The sequence below is a fragment of the Acomys russatus genome, chromosome 22, assembly GCF_903995435.1.
Source record: "Acomys russatus chromosome 22, mAcoRus1.1, whole genome shotgun sequence".
Taxonomy (NCBI): domain Eukaryota; kingdom Metazoa; phylum Chordata; class Mammalia; order Rodentia; family Muridae; genus Acomys; species Acomys russatus.
In genome coordinates, this window is record NC_067158.1 from 27,393,299 (window position 1) to 27,414,646 (window position 21,348).

The 21,348-nt window shown below is 52.4% G+C and overlaps 1 protein-coding gene across 2 annotated transcripts in view; it reads left to right on the forward strand.

Moving 5' to 3' along the window:
- Ablim2 (actin binding LIM protein family member 2) overlaps window positions 1-21,348 on the forward strand; it is a 127,374-nt gene that overhangs the window by 36,028 nt on the left and 69,998 nt on the right. For both annotated transcript variants that reach the window (XM_051165394.1, XM_051165393.1), the window contains exons 2-6: window positions 6,308-6,451; window positions 9,946-10,129; window positions 15,259-15,374; window positions 17,957-18,083; window positions 20,818-20,911. In XM_051165394.1, the coding sequence (XP_051021351.1) occupies window positions 6,308-6,451; window positions 9,946-10,129; window positions 15,259-15,374; window positions 17,957-18,083; window positions 20,818-20,911 (665 nt within the window). The remainder of the gene's footprint in view (window positions 1-6,307; window positions 6,452-9,945; window positions 10,130-15,258; window positions 15,375-17,956; window positions 18,084-20,817; window positions 20,912-21,348) is intronic.

Genomic DNA, 21,348 nt, shown 5'->3' on the forward strand with positions numbered 1-21,348 from the left:
TTCATGCTAGCCTTTCAAAGAATGTTTGTGAGGCCTGCTGCAAGCATTGCAGGTCTCAGGAGGTGTGTTTCCTTTTCTTGGCACCACCCGCTGACCCAGCCTATGGCAACTCTGGCCTCTGAGTCCAAGAGGAAGCTTGGCTCCCAGCTGCTACCCCAGGGCAGACACCACAGGGCCTTTTTCTACCTCAGTGGGCCCTTCAGAACTCCTCAGATTAGCCCCAGCATGCAGGTGTGCAAACAGAAACTCAGAGCTGGCCCATTTCTCCAGTATCATGCAGCTGCCCAGCAGGAGGCCAGCTGAGGGGACAAGAGGTGTGGCTTACAGTGAATTCCTGTGGGTGTTGCCCCCACAGACGGAGTTAAAGTTGAGGGTCCCCACAACCTGTTTTCTTTCCCCTGCCAAGGCTCCCTGGCACTGGGGCTTCATTGTTATAGGGCCTAAGTATAAGTAGTCACGGCCCAGTGTGACTGATCCTTACCACTTGAGTTGACGCCTTCTGTTATTATCACAGCAAGAGGTTGATAACCACCTATTAAAGCCCATCTAGAAATTATGGAGCAGCAATCCCGCACACTTGTGTTTAGGTCTTGGGTGGAGCCGTTCCTTTTGATTGACAGAAAGGACAGAGTTCCCAGCATGGATTTCCGCTATTGTCACATCTTGCAATGCTGTAATTTGTGCATTAGGACCCGCTAGGACAGCATTGGCATACGTCATTAACAAGTGCATGGCTGTATCAGGGTCCAGCCTAGTGTTGTGGGCTCTGTGGGTTTGGACAGACACAAGGACATGTCTCCACCATCCCAGTTCATTCCTTTCTCCCAATCCTAAACTGGCTATTTAGACCAAGTTGGCCTTGAACTCACAGAGATCTGCCTGCCCGTCCTTGAGGGCTTCCTTTAAAGGCATGTGCCACCTCACGCGGCAGCCTCTCACCAACTTTCACCAAGTTTGCCTTTTCCAGAGAGCCATGGTGGAAGCCATGGGCTGCCAAATTTCCAGATTGGCTGCTTTCCCTTAGTGATATCTGTTTAAGGTCCCTCTGCAGTCTTTAGGGATCGGCATTGAGTTCTGCTTAATGCTAAATCACCTTCCATACCTGAGAGTTTCTCTACTCCCCTGATGGAGGCACACAGGCGAAGCATCTTCTTCTTCAGCTCAGGCCCTCAAGCCAATCATAGCCGGCTTTGAGCCAGGGCCTCAGAGGCTGTGACTAATCTCACCTGACTCCTTCTAAGGCCCTCCCTGTCCGGGGTAGTTGACAGACAGATGTCATTGACCCTCCAGCTTGCAGACCTCCTCATGCACAGGTGCCTGCCACAGGTGTGTCAGCCTGGAGGAAATCCCAGAGGACTTTCCAGAGGCAGAGGCACAGGGATTTATTCTTAAGGAGATGGAGGAGACAGAGAGGCCCTCAGCTCAGGCTCCAAGGAGCCTGTGCCCAGGAATGACAAGAAAACTCAGAAGTAGCCAGCAGCTGTGACCCTGTGAACTGGAACTGGAAGTAGTAGGGGACACTGGAGATTAACAGGCACTGAAAAGTGAACATAGATGCCCAGATATGAAGCTGGCATCTGGTGACACTGGGAGTACTGGTGCCTAGTCAGCTGCCTTTCTGGAAGATGCAGCCTGTGGGTCCCACTGACCCCAGACTCTAGAACAGCCCCGTGAAGCCCTTTCCTCCCAAATCAGACTCCAGTGGTGCAGGATGTGGGTTTTGGGTCTTATGTGATGTCTTCTCTCCCAAATGCAGCCCAGAGAGTGGCCCTCTGTTGGGACAGCCATTGTCAGGTGCCTGGCATGTACCTAGCCAGAATCACTGGGATAAGCATCTCTGGGGATGATTTAGAATCACCAAAGACATGAAGAAAACAAACCCTGGGTCTCCCTGAATCACAGGCCCTGGTATGAGTCTCAGGGTTCCTCTGTGTAGACTCTCCCACCTCACTCTGGATTGGTGCTTCCAAGCTTTGGCATGCATGCTGGCCTTGGCCCATTCAGCTGTTCTTGGCCTCTCTTGTGAGGTGAGTACCATGTTGGGGGGTGGGATTCGGGAGCACTCAATGGGCGCCTTTGCACTCAGTAGGTCTGAAGCTAAGCAGAATGTTGAAAACAAGTCAGCAGGTTACACTATTGTGTTCCCTGGTGCCTTACTTCATGAAGTCTGGGCTGGAGCCAGGGAGGGGGGATCTGTGCCTAGCTTAAGCCAAGCAAGGAGGACAGGAGACGCCTGCCTCAGAGGCGCCTGGGCCTTTGTTGGCTTTGTTTGGGTAATTTATTAGTTGGAAAAAAACGCTTTTCTTAACAGTTGTGTGCCCCTGGCTGCCAGACTGTCTTTGACCTTCAAGGACAGCTTGTTCAGCTTTGCTCTGGGCACTTTCTATATTTGGGGTGGTTTTAGGGAGGTGGGGGTCACTGGATGAGCCACACCAAACTCCTGCATGCCGAGTAGCCCTCCTCTGCCAGCATTGAGCTCCCCAACCCCCCATAGATGCCTCAAGCAATGTAGGGCAGCTGGGGACTCTGCTTTCCTGATGCCTTCCTTCCCATCCCACCCTGTCTTGTCTCAGAGCCTCAAGTGATCCAGGAGTAACAGCATTCATGCCTGCTGCTGTGAGAAACACAGTCCCCTCTGGGAAGCACTGAGGAGGGAGAAGAAAGCAAGCAGGTTAGGCAGGCTTGCTGTTGCTTCTCCATGGGTACACTTGGCCTCACTATTCCACAACTGCCTCGTGTTCTAGGATTGAGTTCCACTAGGGGCAAAAGGCCCGCATGTCAAGTTTGCAAGTAGTTCACCATCCTGGAGGGAAGCTAGTTAGGGTTTTCCCAGCGTCTTCTCTTGGGAGGCCCATTCACGGCACAGATCTTCCTCTGACCACCAGAGGGCAGCACCACGACCATGCCCGCAGCTCCAAGCTATTCTAGTGGGCAGGGTGGGGTCTGGCCAGCAAATCCACGGTCTTAATATAGCTCTTTTCTCAAACCAAGTGCATTTCCAGTAGCTTGGGAACTGGTGCTAGGGATGAAACCCAGGCTGTTTGCATGCTAGGCAAGCACCCTGCTACTGAGCTGCACCCAGCCCCCAGTATTACTGAAAAAACAAACAAGCAAACAAAACAAACAACGAGGTGGTTGTTGTTATGGAACACTAAAGTGTTCGCTGGGCTGGTTGCTAAGCAGACCACTTTGCCCTTGATCCTGATTTCCCCCCCCCCCCCCAGGACCAGGGGATGTGAGCAGAGGGTGGGTGGATGGAAAAGACAGATGGAAGGACAGAGCAAAGGCAGAGGGTGGGCGTATACGCAGGACAGATGGAAAGGCAGCTAGAAGGCCTGGTGGTGGGGCGGAGGAGTGGCGTGGACCAAAACTCTCTCAAAGTCACAACCCCACAAGAGGCAGGCCTGAGACTGTATCCCAACCCAACTTACCCCACAGCCTATGGAACCCCCAAATCTGAAAATGACTTCTTACTCATCCTGGCCTTGAGCCAGACTCCAGCCATATAATCCCTGCCTTGTCTGACCATGAGAAGATGCTGCCAATTGTTCTTTGTGTCCCAAACTGGATGGACATAAAAGTTCTGGAGAGCCACCCCACCCTGCATCTCTGAGCCACACAGGACCAGGGTGACTCACAAGGACATCACTCACAAGAGCCCCCAGTGACCCAACCATGCACAGCTGTGAACGTTGGCTCCAGCTGTGCTTCCTACCTATAGCTGAAAGGCCTGGGCACACTGAGCTTCTCAAAATCGAGCTGAGCCAGAGGCTCTGGCTCTCTGCTCTCCCACCAGCTTTCTATAGTATGAATGAGTGTTTCTGGTCCAATTTAGTAGGGAAGGGACATTAAATAAGTGTGATAGAAGTCCCACCATGGCCAGGCTAAGGTGCTAGGAGGCTGTGGGGGTGAGGGGAGAGTGGCTGCATGTAATAGCAAGGGCTGTGGGATGCATCATACTGTTGCTGAGGGGCAGCCACTGTCACCGTGGTCATCAGAGTGGCATAGGTCACAGAGGTGGGAAAAGTCCTGTGAAAGAGGGAGGATGAAGTGAGCCCCACAGAGGCTGTCAGCCTGGGTAAGCTGAAGCGTCAACTCGAGGCAGATGTCTGAGTTACACATTAGGGAAGGTTTGGCTTCTATGGCTGGTTCTAGTTGGGAGGCAAAGGCAAAGCTCAGGCAGCAACTGTAGGCGAACAATCACATCCTGGCCTTGTTGGATGACGCTACTGAACTGTGGTGTAGCCCCCGGGGCCGTTACTGGAGATAGCACCTGCCTTCTGTATGGCTGGTTGTGGCACAATGGCCTCTGGATGTGTGGTAGCTAGATGGAACTGAGCTCCCTGGCATGTGACTGAAGGCCATATGTCCCCACCCTGTATCCGTGGTCCCTGGGCATGGCTGTGTGTTTGTTCTAAGAATGATGGGTTAGACAGTGATTGACTAAGATTACTCCTATTGGCTGCTGTTGTTAGTGGTGGGTCCTGCCCACTATGCAGGGAGAAGGGCAGATGGCCAGTGTGCTCCGTTCTATCGCCTCCATCACTACCGCTGTGTGTGTGGTGAGCAGTGCGGAAGCATGGAGCAGGTTGTGAGCTGAGGCTGTGGCTGTGGCTGTCATGTGTCTGTAGCTGTGGATGGAACTCTCATCTCACCTTTGCCAGCTTCTGGAGATGCCAGCTCTCATGGCTCATGGTCCTTCCTTGTCAAGACTAGCTATACTGTGCTGCAGAAGGATTGTCAATATTTAATATTGATTTATATAATTATCAAGGCGGCAGTTATTCCTTAATTTGCTGCCTTCCAAATGAAAGACACAGAAACTTGTTTTAAAAATTTCATAAGCCTTAATGCATTGGGGCTGGGCAGATAGTAACCCTCTAAGTTATCTGGTTTTCTCTGAGCTATACAACCCAATGAGTCGTCCTTTGCTCCATTAGACTAGCCCTCAGTACAAGCTGTTCTAGGCCATGTGCTTCTGGTTACGGCAACCCATGGCAACGTGCTCCTTTCTCCTTCTTCCTCTCTCCTTGTGGTCTCTCTCGGACCCCCCAAAAGCCAATGAACCTACTCCTCTTCTGCCCATCCCAGGTGGAGGTAACTTTAAGTGCCAGTCAGGGCTAATTTGAGAGCCAAGGTTTATACCACATCAGTTTGGATGCATGAGAGAATTTGCTTGTAAGGATCTTGGGGGGCGGGGCAATTAACATTTGAATACACAGTAGATCCAGATCAAAGCGCAACACTGTGCCTCTCTGACATCTTCCTTAATAACATCTCCACTGACTCCAGGAAGTGCCCTTTGATGAAATCGAGCCATGCTAGACAGGCAAAGGCCTTTCCTCGGCCTCCTCAGCCTTTGTCTGAGATTCAGAGACCCCAAGTCCCATACATGGCCGTAATGTCCTAACATACATCTTGGTACACTGTTGGGGTGGCAACATCTACGCATTGCCCAAACTATGTGACCTCTCTAGGCCATGGTCACAGACCCATGTGATCCCTGTGTGGCAACTTGGGGCTTGTGGCTCTCTAGTTTCTCCATCAACTCACTTTTCCTTCAGCCTAAAAACTTGAGAGTTTCTGGATGTTTTCCTAGCTACAGGACAGTTGAGGCATACAAGGCTTTCACATCACAACCCAGTATCATGTGAGCTGACATCTGCAGATGCTTTGCAGGCCATAGGGGAGGGGTACATGGTCATGCCTGGTCCTGGGACCATAACCCTGGTCCTTGAACTTGCAGTTTCTAATGCCTCCTTCAACTGTCTACCTGGCTGTGGCTGACTCTCAGGGGATACTAACCATGTTTACTCTCATGTTTTTGGACCCAAAGGAAATATGAAACCAACTCTCTGAGGGCTGTAGCTGTTTTTGAAGAAGAGGCCTAGGGCCCAGGGCTGCTAAGCTGTCTGGAAGTGAGGCCCCTCTGAGACTCTGGGTGTCAAAGTTGTACCAGGCAGATGCTCTTCAGTAGGGAACAGGGGTGGCTTTGTCACTTCAGCAATGCACAAAGATATGTTGGGACATCATAGATATGTGTGCAAAGATAGGGTTATGGTGGCTCACTGAGTAGAGCAGTTAGTCACAGAGCCCACAACGGGTTTATCAGATGGTCTTGACCCTCAGAACTGTCACCTGTCATGCAACCTGAGTGTCACTTGACCTGAGATGGAAGGAGGGGGCAGATCATCACCTCATGCCCTATGGGACTAGGGCTACGGGTGAGGGTATGCTGGGAGGCTTTCTGCTTGCTCTGACTGTGCTGGGTGCCCCTCGCTTTAACCTGGCTCCCTTCTCCCTGCAGTGTCGGAGCCCCAGGCTGCTCATGCCCCCCTGGAGAAGCCTGCCAGCACTGCTATCCTGTGCAACACCTGTGGGAATGTGTGCAAGGGCGAGGTACTGCGTGTGCAGAACAAGTACTTCCACATCAGGTGCTTCGTGTGCAAAGGTGGGTGTGTACTTGGCCGTGTGCTTGGCCACATAGTGTCCCGAACCTGGGGCTCCCAGCCACTCTTCTTGCTCTGGCTGGTCACACCTGAGCTTCTGTGTCATGCCATCTGGTGGGACGAAGGAAACCTCAGTGGGGCTTGTGGGAAGTGGGAAGTGGGGTAGGGGTGGGGGTGGAGGTGGGGGGACTCTGGGTCTGCAGAGATGGATGCGTGAGGCTGGCCCAGAATTAGAGAAGCCAATCCTGGAGCTGCTGGGGCACTGCACAGAGAGTCAATGACCTTTCCTGGCTGTGCAAAATCAGTAGCGGGGTTTGGGGGGGGGGCCAGCTCTCACTACATCAAATACCGCATCCCTCTTGTGGTAGCACTGAAAGCATTCTAAATGAAAATCATTCATTTTTTGTCACTTATGAAAAGTAGCCTAATATAATTTTAAATAAAGTGAGAAGAGGGGCTAAAGTTGTGAGTGCAGCATCTCCGTGAATGTGATCAGGTTTGGAGCGCTCTCTTCACCAGCATGCAGGGTACCAAGCACACACACCTCCATCCAACTCCCCAGAAACATGACAAAAAGAACCCACAGGGCACAGTGGGCAGGACCCACCCACTGGACATGGCATCCAGACTTGTAGAGCTGACAATGTGAAAGGAGCCCTATTCATGTGCCCCTGGTTATGCAGTGGTGTTCTCCTGGGCTGACTGGAGATGGGCATTGCCTTTGCCACTGTGGCCCCCAATGAAGGGAGAAAATGTTAAGTTCGCTGTTTGGATAGAAAGAGTAGGAGTCAGGTCCTTAGGATACAGGGGTCCACAGGAGGGTCCAGAGGCTTCCAGAAGGCAGTGCACAGAGGAGATGCATTCGCCTGTGATGTGAAGATAGATACTGCCAGGCAGGAACAAGGCCACCCCAGGTGGGAGGTGACCCGAGGGGACCAACTGTGGGGAGGGGGCGAGGGAGCAAGAATCTTCTAGGGTTTTTGATTCCACATCCTTCTGTGGCCCCTGAATCTAGAGATGTTCCCGGGCCTTTTTGTCTATGGAACTCCACCAGCTCCACTCTGATCCTCTGGCTTAACTACAGTGTATACAGTCCTGGTGTTTGGAAAGAGAATTTTCTGCAGAAAGGGCCACCCCAAAACACCCCTGGTGCTGTCAGCTCTAGGTGGTCAGCCTCCACAGGAGAACGTGGCCTATGGGGGTAGTGACAAGGACAGCCTGACTTAGCTCTTACCTCATTCTGGGACCCCCAAGGGATCTGCCTTCTGCTGAGGTAAGCTGGTGTTTGCCTTCAGAGGCCTCATCCTAGGGCATGGGCAGCTGGTTGGGCTTTAGTGATGTCTCGGAGCCACCAGAATTGAGGGAGGCCTAGCATGACAAGCTCCTTAACCAAGATGAATTCTCACAATGACACCCCATCTTTCTAGCCCCTTCCCCATCTACCACACATGTCAAAAGTAACCAGAATCCTTTGTAATAGCAACCCTGGGATGATAGTGTGGGCGCCTTACTCCCAGCCTAACCAGAGGAAAGGACACGTTGGCTCTGGGGAGACTTTGCTACAGAGAGCAGCAGCCACTATCTGCTGCCTGAACCCAGAACTCTAACAGCTACAGAAAAATCTAGGTGTGGGTATGCTTAACCTAGATGTGATGGAAAAGGCTCACTGGAAGCCAAGGGACCCTGTCTCAAAAACAGAGAGCAACTGGGGGAAGACACCTGATGCTGACCTCTGGCCTCCATACACACATGAACATATACAAGAAGAAGAAGAAGAAGAAGAAGAAGAAGAAGAAGAAGAAGAAGAAGAAGAAGAAAAAGAAGAAGAAGAAGAAGAAGAAGAAGAAGAAGAAGAATTATTCCAGGAAGTGATCCCAGCCCTGCTTCTCACCAGCTGCTGCCAAACCCTGTGGTACCCAAAGATGTGTACCTCCCCAACTTGACGGGCCTCTGCTAACCTGATCCTTCTCAAACTGTAATGTGATAGAGACACATTGTCTCGGCGAGGGACTTGAGTTACGGTGAATTTGGACTTTTTATTTTTAGGAGCAGAGTCTGGGATGTCACTGCCTTGGGGTGACCTTGGAATCCTTACGTCAGCTGGAAACCAGGAGGCAATGGCGACAGCAGGGCCAGGAGCCGGTGGAGGCTCTCAGGGTGTCTTTGTCCCTCCTCCTATGTTACAGTGTGGCTCACTTGATTCCGTGTCTTTGCCCCCTGCATACATTCCCCCTTGGAGAACTCACCAGTGTTGTCACAGCTGTGACAAGCAGACACAGCCAGAGTCAGCGCCTTGAATACTTGTGACAATCTTGTCTCCAAGGCTCTGGCAATACAATCTTGTGCAGATCTGTCATCCCCATGGCCTGTTCATACAAAAGGGACATTTGTTTGATCTATAGTGGGGACATGATTAGACCTTGGGTTCATTCCCAGACTGGGAGTGGAGAAGGGACCCAGCACGGCTCCAGGCTAGCAAAGGTGACAAGAGCCGTAGGCTGAGACAGTGGGCTGGAAGGGGTGTCACCATGTAACTCTGACACTGGCATTCCTCTGTGCATGTGCATGGCATGGAGGGCCCTTCTAATTTTATACCAGCAGCCACAGCCCTGCAAACAGCATTGTTGTGGAAACTTCTAGGTTATTCCATCTGAGACACTGACTAGCATGTGCTTCTGGGGCTAGTGGGTTATGAGGGAGGAGCGTAGGAGTCCTCAGAAGTTGACTTCGGGCTTGCCAGCTATTGATGACCAGGAGTCCCAGGATGGATACTGCAGCCCACAGCCTGCAGGTCCTCTCTGCTCTTCCACTGGCCTCAGCAGTCTCTGCCCCCTGAAGCGTGTGTTAGGAGAAGGGATGAGTGACTCAGAGTGAGTCTGAGGCTGCTCCTTCTGCTCTGGATCTGGCTTTGCCATACAGTGAGGGTCAGAGGTTAAGGACTGTGGGAACCCAGATGAAACAGGGAGGCACTGGGAAGTTTCCCTGTGGACTGGGGGACCAAGTATTAGCCTATTTGTCTTCCACTGGGACCTTCAGCCCAGAGCTGAACATAGAAAATAAAGTTACCCAACCTGTCTCTATCTCTCTGTCTCTGATCCGCGCGCGCGCGCGCGCACACACACACACACACACACACACACACACACACACACACACACACACACACACACACACCTCACCTGTTCTCCAGTACTGGAACAGCTTGGAGGGGCTCAAAGGATCTCAGAGGCCAAAGGACCTCATTATGTCCTAGCAAGAGTGAGAAGCTGGTCCTACCCTTAGCTTCTCAGTGTCTCTTTCTGGAAGCTTCCACAAGAAAAATATATTTGACTCTAGACTAGCAGGAGAGCTTGTGTCTGTCCATGGAGCCCTGTCCCAGGTATCACTAGCCACTTGGATTTGTAGAAACTTGCATCAGGTGGGCTTGGGTCGGATCACCTGTCTCCGAGGCACGAATTGTTCACTTCACTGACCTAGCCTTTGATCTTCTTCCCAGCGTGCGGCTGTGACCTGGCCGAGGGTGGCTTCTTTGTGCGACAGGGCGAGCACATCTGCACGCGTGACTACCAGCGGCTCTATGGCACTCGCTGCTTCAGCTGTGACCGCTTCATTGAAGGCGAAGTGGTGTCAGCGCTTGGCAAGACCTACCACCCAGACTGCTTCGTGTGCGCTGTCTGCAGGTGAGCGGCCTCTGCCCTGCCGGCCTCTGCACCCTCCTCCCTGCTACATCCACCCCAAGCCCTGGCCCGACTCCATCTTCGTGCATCAGGCACCAGGAGGTATGGCAGTTTGTCTGGAGGTCTCGCAGAGTGGGCTCAAGGCAGAGCTGGCTGTGAACAAAAGCACGCCATCTCTTGGCACCTTCGTCAAGCCTTCTAACCTCCCAAGCTCAGCCTCACCACAGCCCCTTACCCAGCCCCAGCCTGAGCTCTAGCCTCCTGCCCTCCTGCCGTCCTACCTTCCTGCCTTCCTGCCCTCCTGCCCTCAACCATCTTTTGACTCCTGGCAGGCCCCAGTTGCCTCCATCCAACCCTGTAATACATCCTGGCTACCCGTGGTCTTCAAAGTGGCATCCCTAGTCCGTCCTGTCCTTGTTCTCAGCTCTGCCCTTTTCTACATTACTTCCTGCCCTGCCTGCCTAGGTGGTAGTCTGTCCATGCCCACCCACACCCACAGGCCCAGGCTCTACACCCTGTGCCCCAACCTGCAGATGACATGACACTATTCATAGAAATCTCATACATTACTGTCCTCAGATCCACATGGTCACTGTCCTAGCTCAGGACTCCACATGTGACACCTGCCCTTTGCCTGATCCTCACCCACTGCTGTCTGTTCCCAGCACCCCTGGAGCCCCCAGCCCCATCCCCAAGCTCCTGATACTGCCCCAGAAGGTCTCTTAGCCCTTTATATCCATATTTTTCCCATCATTCATTCAATCCATGGGTGCTGGGCCCCAGGGCTCCAACAGCACTGGCTCCGGCCCTGTAATCTCAGGTTCTTAGATTCCTCCAGACATGGGAAGCAGACCCTAAGGAGGCCTCACTGGGTAGCTCCTCTCCCGTTTCCCTCCCTCCCACCCAGTAAGTCCCTCCTCCCTCTCTCCTCATGTCCTATTCCCCTGCATCCTCACCCTTCCTGGGGCTGTGTCCTGCTCAATACCATGGTATGATCTCATCACAGGTGACTGGGAGATGGCTGGGACTGGGAGACTTGGCTCTGGTCCCAGGTGCCTGGCGTAGAGCAAGTGAGCTCCCTATGGGGAGTCTGGATGCCACCCTGGCAGCAAGGCCTGTGGTTACCTGTGCCTGCTGACCAATGGTAGCTTTCCTGGGGTCCCTGGACAGCAAACACAGGCCGAGTAAAGAGCAGAGCGAGCTTTGGTATTTCCCGGAGTCATTGTGTCATTCTCATATGGTGTTTCCCACGTCCTTTCTAAACAGACATCTATGGTCATGGCATGTACCCAAGGCCGGAATGGAGCCTTTGACCAGATGACACCAAGGGGGGTGCGGGTGGGGGTGGGAGGAAGCTCAGCGGTGGATGTTTCCCATGGAAGAGTTGCTGTGTGCTTCCTAGTGTGGCTGGATCAGAAGTGTCCAGAGACACCATAGTGGTTTCTATGTGGAATCCTTATGAGGTGGGCCCAGCCACGGCTAGCCTGAGAGCTCACCTTGGGAAACCTACCAAATTACAAGTGACAACAGACAGCAGGTTGTAGGTCGGGGTGGGGCTCTGCCACCACACATGCAGCTGGCACACACAGAGTTGGCTGCCAGCAAGCACACTCTGGAGCCGGAGTCCGGGTTCAAGGGCAGCAAAGCACAGGGCAGACTCTTGCTTCCTGATGGAGGTTGAATCTGGAGGGACAGCTGAGACTAGAGTGATGTGTTTCTTGGCCAGAGTGAGGAGATGAATGGAAAGGTAGCTCTGGCAGGATATATGAGCCTGTGAGTCTCAGGCCAAATATCTAGCCATGTCTCCATCAAGAGGACTTCATGCCCTGGTGACAAATGCCCACATGAAACGTGGAGGAAGCCCCACCCCCCACCCCTCTTCACCACGCCCCTTCTTTGCCCTTCCCTCTCTTCACCATGCCCCCTCTTTGCCCTGCCCCATGGCCTCAGAAGACCAGACCCAAGCTGGTGTGGGCTCACAATGGTGGTGCTGCTGCTTACATTCAAGATGGGCTTCCTTTCTAGAGACACTCTCAGACATACCCAGAGGTGAACTGTGATGGTTGCCAGATGTTTCTTAATCCAGTCAAGCTGACAGTGAACACTCATCAGTGGGTGATGGATGAGGGCTGCCAAGGCTGTTGTGCGATGCACAGTTCCCGGGGGACACTGAGTTCTGAGCACTGAGGTCCTTGTTGTGCACTGCAGGGGTAGCCCTTATTGATGGGGTTCAGTCAGCCCCAGAGCAGGGGCTGCTGTGCACCAACTCTGCAGGTGAAAGGTGAGCCTCCTTGACATGTCCCTAGAAGCTGGCAGCCTCCTGAGCCCACCCTCCTTACAGGAAGGTGTGAGAACTCTGCACCCAACCGCGTAAAATCTACAACATCCTTTTAGTCATAAGTAATGACCCCAAGAGGAGATGCCAACCCAAGCCTGAAGAAAGGTTAGCGGAGAACACCATGGGTGACACCAGCAGACACTGGCATGGAGACAGCCATGTCCACTCTGTGTCCAGGAGTGGGAGAGCTATGGAGGTGCAGAAAGAAGCCGTTGGCCACCTAGATGCCAAACATGCAGCTCCTGAAGTGATCAGGCACACGCAAGAAATGGCTGGAAACCCAACAATGGCAGTAGAAGCGTCCACACTGGCACACAGGGGACTGGATGTAGAGCCACTGTCTGTCTCTCCATTGGTCTGTCTGTATGTCTGTTTGACTACCTCTGAAGGTAGTGGAAACAAAAACAAAAATCAAAACCAAAATCAATCATTTTGAAATAATGGATGAAAACTGTCTAGAGTTGATGAAAACCGGAAGCCTACAGCCCCAAACATCTCAGTGACCATAAAAAGAGAGTTCCCAGATGTGCACAGCCAACCCTATGTACAACATTCCCAGAAAGACCTCACCAGGTGTTCACAGCTGCACTGCTAAAGATTGCAAGGGGGGAAAAAAAAGAAACCTAAAAACACAGGAAACATACAACTACCACAGCAGAAATCGCCTCGAAACCATCGCGTCTGCAGAGGAGCGGGGATGAACTCAGACCTCCACCAGGAGTTATGCATGCTGGGAGGTGATAAGAAGATGTCTGTAAGTGCCAAAAGGAAAATAAAATCCTCTACACAGTGCTGTACTTAGCCAATTTTTTTTTTTTTTCTGACAAAGGCCGACTCAGAGCCCAAGGCCACTCTGAGGGATGATTAAACTGATCCAAAGATGACCTTGCTGATGAAAATGTCATTTTAAATGGTGATTGAAATATCCCAGAATTGACCATAGTGGTGCTGTAGCTCTGGATACACTAACCTCATTGGATGGTACAGTGAGGCATGAAAATAGTGAACATCGATAAACAGGCACTATAAAAAAAAAAAAAAGATGAAGACAAAATCTTTATTGGACACACAAGAGCTAAGTTGAATTTGGCTCCAGTTGGCTTGCCCTGCCACCGAATAATGGTTTTGTAGCCTGGAGGGAAATAATGTCAAAGGATATCAACAGAATCTCAAAACAGCCACGCATGTCAGCGCACAACCTGCAACCCCACTACTCAGGAGCTTGAGGCAAGAGGATCCTGACGTTGGGGCTAGCCTCGGCTACAGACTGAAGTTCTGCATCAGAAGCGGCGAATATAAACTCTAAAGCAGGTAGAGAGCCAGGGGTCTGAGGATAGACCCTGATGTGGCCTGAGTAAAAATGTCCCCACACAGGCTCATGTGATTGAACACTTGGTCGCCAGCTCAGAGTGCCATTTGGGAAAGTTGTGGAGCCCTGAAGATGTGGGTCATGGGGCCATGGCATTAGGGTTTATAGCCTGGCCCCATTACCTAGTCACTCTCACCTCCTGGCTGGGAACAGTGTGAACAGCAGCCTCCCGTCCTGTCTCCACACCCTCCCCGACATGATGGGCTTCTGCCCTTGAACTGCGATCCAAGGGAAGCTCTTCCTCTCTTAAGTTGCTTCTTGTTGGGCATTTTGTCATAGCAACCAGGAAATAACCAATACAGACTGAATACGTAAAGAACTTTTACAACCCAATAAGAGCGTCCAACATGAGCAAGGTGGTTTAACAGATGCCTCACTAGAGCATACACAAATGACCAAAAGATACAGAAAACACGCTTACACTAAGACCATTGGCTGCCGGGGGGCATCACCCAGGACTACTGTGAAATGCTATCTGTACCTGCTGATATAGACACAACGTACGGTGGGTGATCGCAAGGGCTGGTGTGGTCATGAAGCAAAAAGGCACGAAGTGGTACCGTTTCCTTGGAGACAGAGTCACATAGTAGGTGTGACCACTTTGGGAAGGAGGTCCTGCGATGCAGGTGCCATTAGTTCCAAGTGGGAACAACCCAGGTGCCCTTTAACTGATGCGTTGGAGTAAGACTCAGCCATGAAAAAGGATAGACTGGTGACACGAGGAGTGGCAACACGAGCAGATCTTGGCTGTGTGGTACTGAACAAAACACTTGTATATGGTTCTGTTGTCTGGAATATGGGAAGCGGGGTCGTGGGGGAGAGCCCTGGGGATGTTTTGTACTAGCCAGGTGTCCCATGGCCCAGTGATACTAATTATACTTGCTGTGCATTTTCCAGAATATATCTCTAAGCTTGTAGGGGAATGGCTGCTGGGCATTTATAACCCTGGCGTCTATCTAGGCTAGCATGTCCCACAAGGGATGGAAGCCTGTGGTGTGTGCCATTACTCTTCTCTTGTAGGTGAGAAGCAGGAACATGGAAATGCTGAATAATGCACTGTACGTGGCACAGCTGGTGTATGACTCAGCGCACACTAGAGATTGTCACAGACTCCCACGCACTCCAAAAGTCCCCTTTACCTGGGGAGGTACATCATGTTCATGTTAAGACATGGCATCTTTCAGACCACAGCACTAGCAGGTGACAAGTGCAGGCATCTGTGAGCTGCAGGGGACCCAGGAGAGCCAAGAGCCAAGAAGGTTGCAGGACCAGCCAGCAAGGCTGGGATCTGTGCCCAGCCTAGTCTGCATAGGTTCTTGGTCGCCCAGAAAGAGGACTGTCTGTTAAGGCAGTAAGCCATGCCCTGAAGAGACAGCAGGAGAAAAGGGCCGGAAGTGGCCGACAGGATGTCCACTCTCATTTCAGGCTGCCCTTCCCTCCTGGGGACCGTGTGACCTTCAACGGGAAGGAGTGCATGTGCCAGAAGTGTTCTCCGCCCACGTCGCTGGGCAGCAGTGCTCACCTGGCCCAGGGCCTCCGAAGTAAGTGCTGCTAGGCCTCTGTAAGGGTGGATGCTGTGCTACAAGCTGGGGTGGCCTCTATAGGACCTGGGGTGGAGCCTAACATTGTGGGACCAGCACACTGAGCACTGAACACTGGGGACCTAGTAAGAAATCCCCCCACCCCCACTCCTGCCACTAAACCTTTGCACAGGCTATGCCGGTCACAGCCACCTCGGCTTTTCCATGCCATGTCCCTTCTGTCGTCACTCAGCTCCAGGTCTCTTCCGCCAGGAAGCCTTCCCAGTCTCTTCTCTGCCCTCCCTTTTGGTGCTGGCACAAGACCAAGTCCATCTTGGTGACAGTAACTGTCATACAACTTCTATGTCACTGGCAGAGCCATGCAGGACTACCAGGGCACCAGAGGCATTGGCAGTGAGCACTGCATTCCCATGACAACACTCCTTATGTACCCTTCAGGGGACAGGGATGGGGAAGTTGTTGAGAGCAACTTGACAGTGGCTCAGAGCCACAGATTGCTCCTGCAGGGCCCAGGCATGGGAACCCAGACAGTCATCCACCTGTTCTTCTAGACCATCAGGTAGGCTGGTGGCAACAGGGTTTCCGTCATGCCTTGGCCCTTTGCAGCAGCCCCAGCTCTGACCTCAGCAGTAGTTAGCGCAGAGCCAGGCTCTCTGGTAGATGGCATCTGTACCCGCCTTTATTCATACATGAGGTCCCAGCCTTCACACCCAGGCTCTGTGCTTGGTTTTTCATTTAGTGGATCAGAGCTATTATTAGTCCACAGGAGTGTCTCCCTTTCCTGAGCATACACAAGTGACTTGCGGTGGTTATGCAACAGGCGGGAGGCAGTTAGCCTCAGCAGCCTCACCTGGAGGCTGCTTCTCTGACACCTCTGCAGGAGGCCCCTCTCCTGGCCTTCACAGCAGTCTGGTGTGGTGTCACTCACAGACCAGCCATTGCTCGGAGCGGCTGCTCAGTCCCAACACTATGGGTGTTTGGGGCCATGTTTCTCTGGTGGCAACTATGTGGGGCTAGGCAGGAGGCTTAGCTTCTCCCCCATGGCATGCACTGCATACACAGAGGCCTGCCCCCATGTGGATCCATCAAAAGTGTCTCCAGATCTTGTTAAAATTCCTCTGGGAACAAATCATCCATGCCTGGGAGCCGCTAGTGTGGTGCTCACAGAATGTGGCCCAGCACTACATAAAACCTTGAGCAGTTAAGTGTCCCTGTAATCCCAGTACTTGCAGGGTAGAGGCAGGAAGATCAAGAGTTCAAGGTCATCCTCAATTGTATAGTGAGTTTGAGTTCAGCATGCACTACTCTGCATCAATAAACAAAACCCAAAACTGTGTCTGTACTGTGCATGTGCAGACATCTCCCCTGTCCTTAGTCCCATTGGGCACAGTGTAGTGACTGTTCACTTGCAGTCTGGGTGCTCCAGATAGCACTGGTCAATGAAGCCTTAAGCCTGTGGGAGGTGTGCACTGATATGCAAAGGCTATGCCTCTTCCTAGACAAGACTTCAGTGTCCCTGGGGTCTTGGAACCCAGCCCTGGATACTAAGAGGCAGTGTGCCCACAAGGCTGCACACAGCATGTAATATACCTATACATCCTTACCCAAATACATGCATACATGATGCACATGTCCCCACAGTCACCCCTGCATGTTCACCCTATACCTCCTGCCCATTCTGCTTTGCTCATAGCTCTCACAATCCTTCAGTGAGTGACGGCTTAGCAGAGCCCAGGAACACGGAACGTGGGCAGGCACAGCTGGGAAGGAAGAGGCATCTGGGGAGTCTGGTCAGGGGCTCAGAGCAGGGTACTAGCACACAATGAAGAATGCTGGCCTTCATGGCAGGGGTGGGGGGCAGGGCTCAGAGAGAGGAAGTAGAGATGAGCAGGGCAGGTGCAGAAGAAGCTACCTGGGCCTGGGGTGGCCCCAGCAGACTAGGGGGTCAGAACAGACAGCAGAGGAGGAAGAGAATACCAAATGCAGGGGCCTTAGACAGCCAGAGGAAGAGCTGAAGATGTGTAAATCAAAAGGACTCCCCAGGATGGGGCTCCAAGCAGGTGAGATGTGGGGCAAGGAGTGGAGGTGAAGGCTGGGACTCAGAACTCTTCAGGAAGGTGGCGCCCCTCTGGTGAGACGGCATATTATGGTCAGGTTCAACATTCAGCCTCCAGCAGACAATGGCGGTACAGCCACCAGAAGTTTCTGGTGCACCTCATCAAGCAGGCTGTAGCCTGGTCCCAGGCCAGCCTACACCTCAGTACACCCTGGTGTGACATTATGGTTCTACATCATGACAGACCCCATCTTTTAGAAGGCTAGGTCTCATCTCCACCTTGGTTTGTCCAGGCTGCATATTGTCAGTGCTCCTTACACAGGGTCAAGCCTCCCCATGGGCTGAGCAAGGGCTCCCTTTAGCTGCAAGACGAGGTCCCTTTAGCATGTTACTGTGTCTGTCTGTCTCCTCTATGGCTGCTCTGAGGGAGTGAGTCCCGGTCACCCTGAGTGCCCCTGAATGGGTTGCTGAGACTGAAGACCCCTGGGCCTACAATGAAGATACCTGTGTTTATTCTCTGTTCCAGGTTGTGGGGGCTGTGGCTTAGAAATCAAGAATGGCCAGGCCCTGGTGGCTCTGGACAAGCACTGGCACCTGGGCTGCTTCAAGTGCAAGACCTGTGGGAAACTCCTCAATGCAGAGTATATCAGCAAGTGAGTGTGGTGGGCAGAGCCAGACCCAGGAAGGCCTTGCCTGATACTGCAGGTGGGGCAGGGGCGTCCAGTGCTGGTGTGCTAGCTGGTCCTGATGCTGGATAAAGAGCAGGGGCCAAAATTTGCCCTGGTCCCCACAGCCTTCATCCTCCTTCCTAGAAGTCCTGATGAAGTGGGTTGCAGGCTCCAGCTCTGACCTATGGCTAGAGGCAGAGGAGTGGGGCTGCCAGCTCTGACTTCACAAAATACCTGCCTCCCTGTTCCAGGATGTTGCCACCTGCTTGGTGCCTGGACATTCCTGGCACTGCATGCCCTGTGGAGCACATAACAGCTGATAAACGCCAGCTGCAAGGACTCACTAGGTCTGCCTATACCCATGGGAACATGCAAGCCTATAGCTATATGCTCTGATCTGCAGAGATGGGCTTTGGTAAATCTCCTAGTCATTGCTCCCCCAGCTAGCTGTTAAGTGGATGAACCTGCCTGAAGGGGACAGAGCATTCGCCAGAGGCTGTGGGATCACATCTTGATGCCAGGGTATATTTTAACCCTGGGATCAGGGAGATGAGGCAGAAAATCCCTATAGCGCAGGTGAAGTGAGCTGGAGCTAGGGGTTGACAGAGTCTCCCACCCCCAGCACAGGAAGGTCCTCTTCAACGCTCCAAAATTGGAATCCAAGTTGGGATTGATAGTTGAAAAAGGTCCACTGGCAAGATTGCACAGAGTTAATATGCACAACTGCATGCACAGACTTGCACCTACACATGCACGCACACATATAATTGATGTACACATGCACATACACACACACACACACACACGCATACATACTCACATGTGCACATGCATACCTCCATGTATACGCACAAAAATGAACCACACATACATGTACGTGTGTACACATGTACACACACACAAATGTTCAGGAGTACATGTTCAGAGGCTCAGCTGCCAATATGCACATTCTGGCACCCAGGTTGACAGTACGCTCTGCCACAAGGAGACTGAATGGAGAGTACCAGGGACCTCTCCGTGTTCCTGATTACAATACCGTTTGACCAACTGATCACAAAATGAAACATTGTCTAAAGTGATGTCCCCAACCCAAAGTGAGCTTCCATTCAGATGAATGACTCTGTAGAGCTTGAGTCCCTGGGCCTCCAACACGACCATACTGTGGGGAGTGACTCAGGCAGACAGAGCCCTGGTGTGCAGGGCTCTGAAGAAAATGGTAGCATTGCTCCCCCTCCCCTGATCAGGTGCCACCCCCCACCCAGGGCGTTGGTGGCTCACCCACACCAGCATGTTACTTAGCAGCCTCCAGAGCCATCCTAGAACTGAGGGGGAGATTACATTGGTGTTGCCATGGAGATGGTATCTAAGAACTTCCTGGGTTTGCTGGAGATCCATGGGCTTGTGGGGTCTCCAGGTCTGCATGCTTCCTCCCTCTGGGAGGTACTTCTGAGAGTTGAGATCAGGGGAGGACAGTAACAGAGCCACCAGCCCTCATTCTGGGGCCTTGTCGGGGTCCAGGCACTAAGGGAAGGAGTGTTGGCACTCAGTCGAAACCCCAGCAGCCTGGATATGCTTGTCATAGCTGTGGGAAATCTAGATGGAGTTCACAATAGCTACAGCTCCAGCAGTGGGTGTGCTTTAGAGTGGCAGGTACCCATCCTCCTGTCACCTACACACCAGCTTCTACTGGGCTGTGGCCCATGGCTGGAGACAACTGCGGGTAGCAGCACCAGTCGTCTTGGACAGTGACAAATGCTTTCCTTACGCTGGTGCCCAGCATCACTTTGTCATTTGATGACCTCACTCTAAATTCTCCTGTTTTACTGTGGGAGGGGCTGAGGTCAAGTGATGTTAAGTGACACACTTCGGACAGGGCATTTGAGTCTAAGGCTGTTTGTTTGTCTCCTCCCAGCAACCCCTTCACATCTTGAGTGTGGCTCCCAGCAATCTCCACGCCTCCCCAAGCCTTCCCTTCCCCGAGCCCTCTCTCCCTGCCTTTGTGGCCTTTCATCTATTGCTAGGCTCACAGTGCCAAGGGAAAAGGGTGGTAAGTTAGGGATATCCTGTCTGTACCATCTCCCAATGATACTGGGCTGATGGCTAGCCCATTTAACACAGAACAGGGTCAGCCACTCTCCTGAGTGCAGGTTCTGGAACAATCTCCCTCTATGCTGCTGTGAACAGCACTGGGTATACAGCCGCACTTGAAAACACAGGCAGAAGGCAGGATTCACCCCAGGAACCTCCACCTGCAGCCAGAGGCACCCTGTGTCCTTCTGTTGTATTGCACTTGCTACTGGCCTTCAGCTCCCCTCCTGCATCATTGTCCTAGTTTTATACCATCTCTGGGCCCTGGTCAGAAGGACCCGGAACGAGCCAGGTCTGTGGCTTAGCACCTTTCACTTACTAGAGGCTGCCTCTGTTCCTTAGCTCAGTCTCTGGAGCCATCCCTCTCCCCTCTCACACCCAGCAGGCAGGTGGCCTGGCCCCTGGTCCTCTGAGTATATATCTGGGATGTGGGTGGTCTTCATATTTATCGTGCAGTGGCAAAGCTGGTGGCGAAGGAATACTACCTGCCCAGGAATTGCTGCTGTTCAGAGTAGGAGAAAGCTGCCCCACCCACATGTTGACAGAAAGTTCTCTTATGAGTTTTGCTGCATGTTATGGGGGGGCCCAAGTGGGTGACTCCATGCCTTCCTGATGGCCTGTCTCATTGCAGGGACGGGCTGCCCTACTGCGAGGCTGACTATCACACCAAGTTCGGCATCCGCTGCGATGGCTGTGAGAAATACATCACAGGCCGCGTACTGGAGGTGAGAAGTCTGTGGCTGGGGCTGGCACCCTCTGAGGGCTAAGGCATCTCAGAAAGAGCCCTCAACCCTCTAGCTGTCCCTTCCCGGTGCCCAGAACCATGAACACACTCTAAGCCTTCTCCTACCCATATAGTGTTCATGTTGATGATGCCACACTGGGTGCAAACCTCTCGAGACCTGCATCTATTCCACAGCCTGACGCTTGCTCATAGCTCTCTGAGATGTAAGAGCGTACCAACATGTATCACGCCCCTCCTTACATGGGATCTGGCATGTGCTAGAATGGTCTTTTTGTTAGGTAGGGTCTGCTCTGATAGACTGTGGTAACTAAGATCGCAGTGAACATCTTTTTGCAAGGCTCCGTTCGTGCTTCTAATCTTCCTTCAGATACGTTCACAGAAACATGGATGCCGGGTCAGAATGGCAAATGCTTGTAC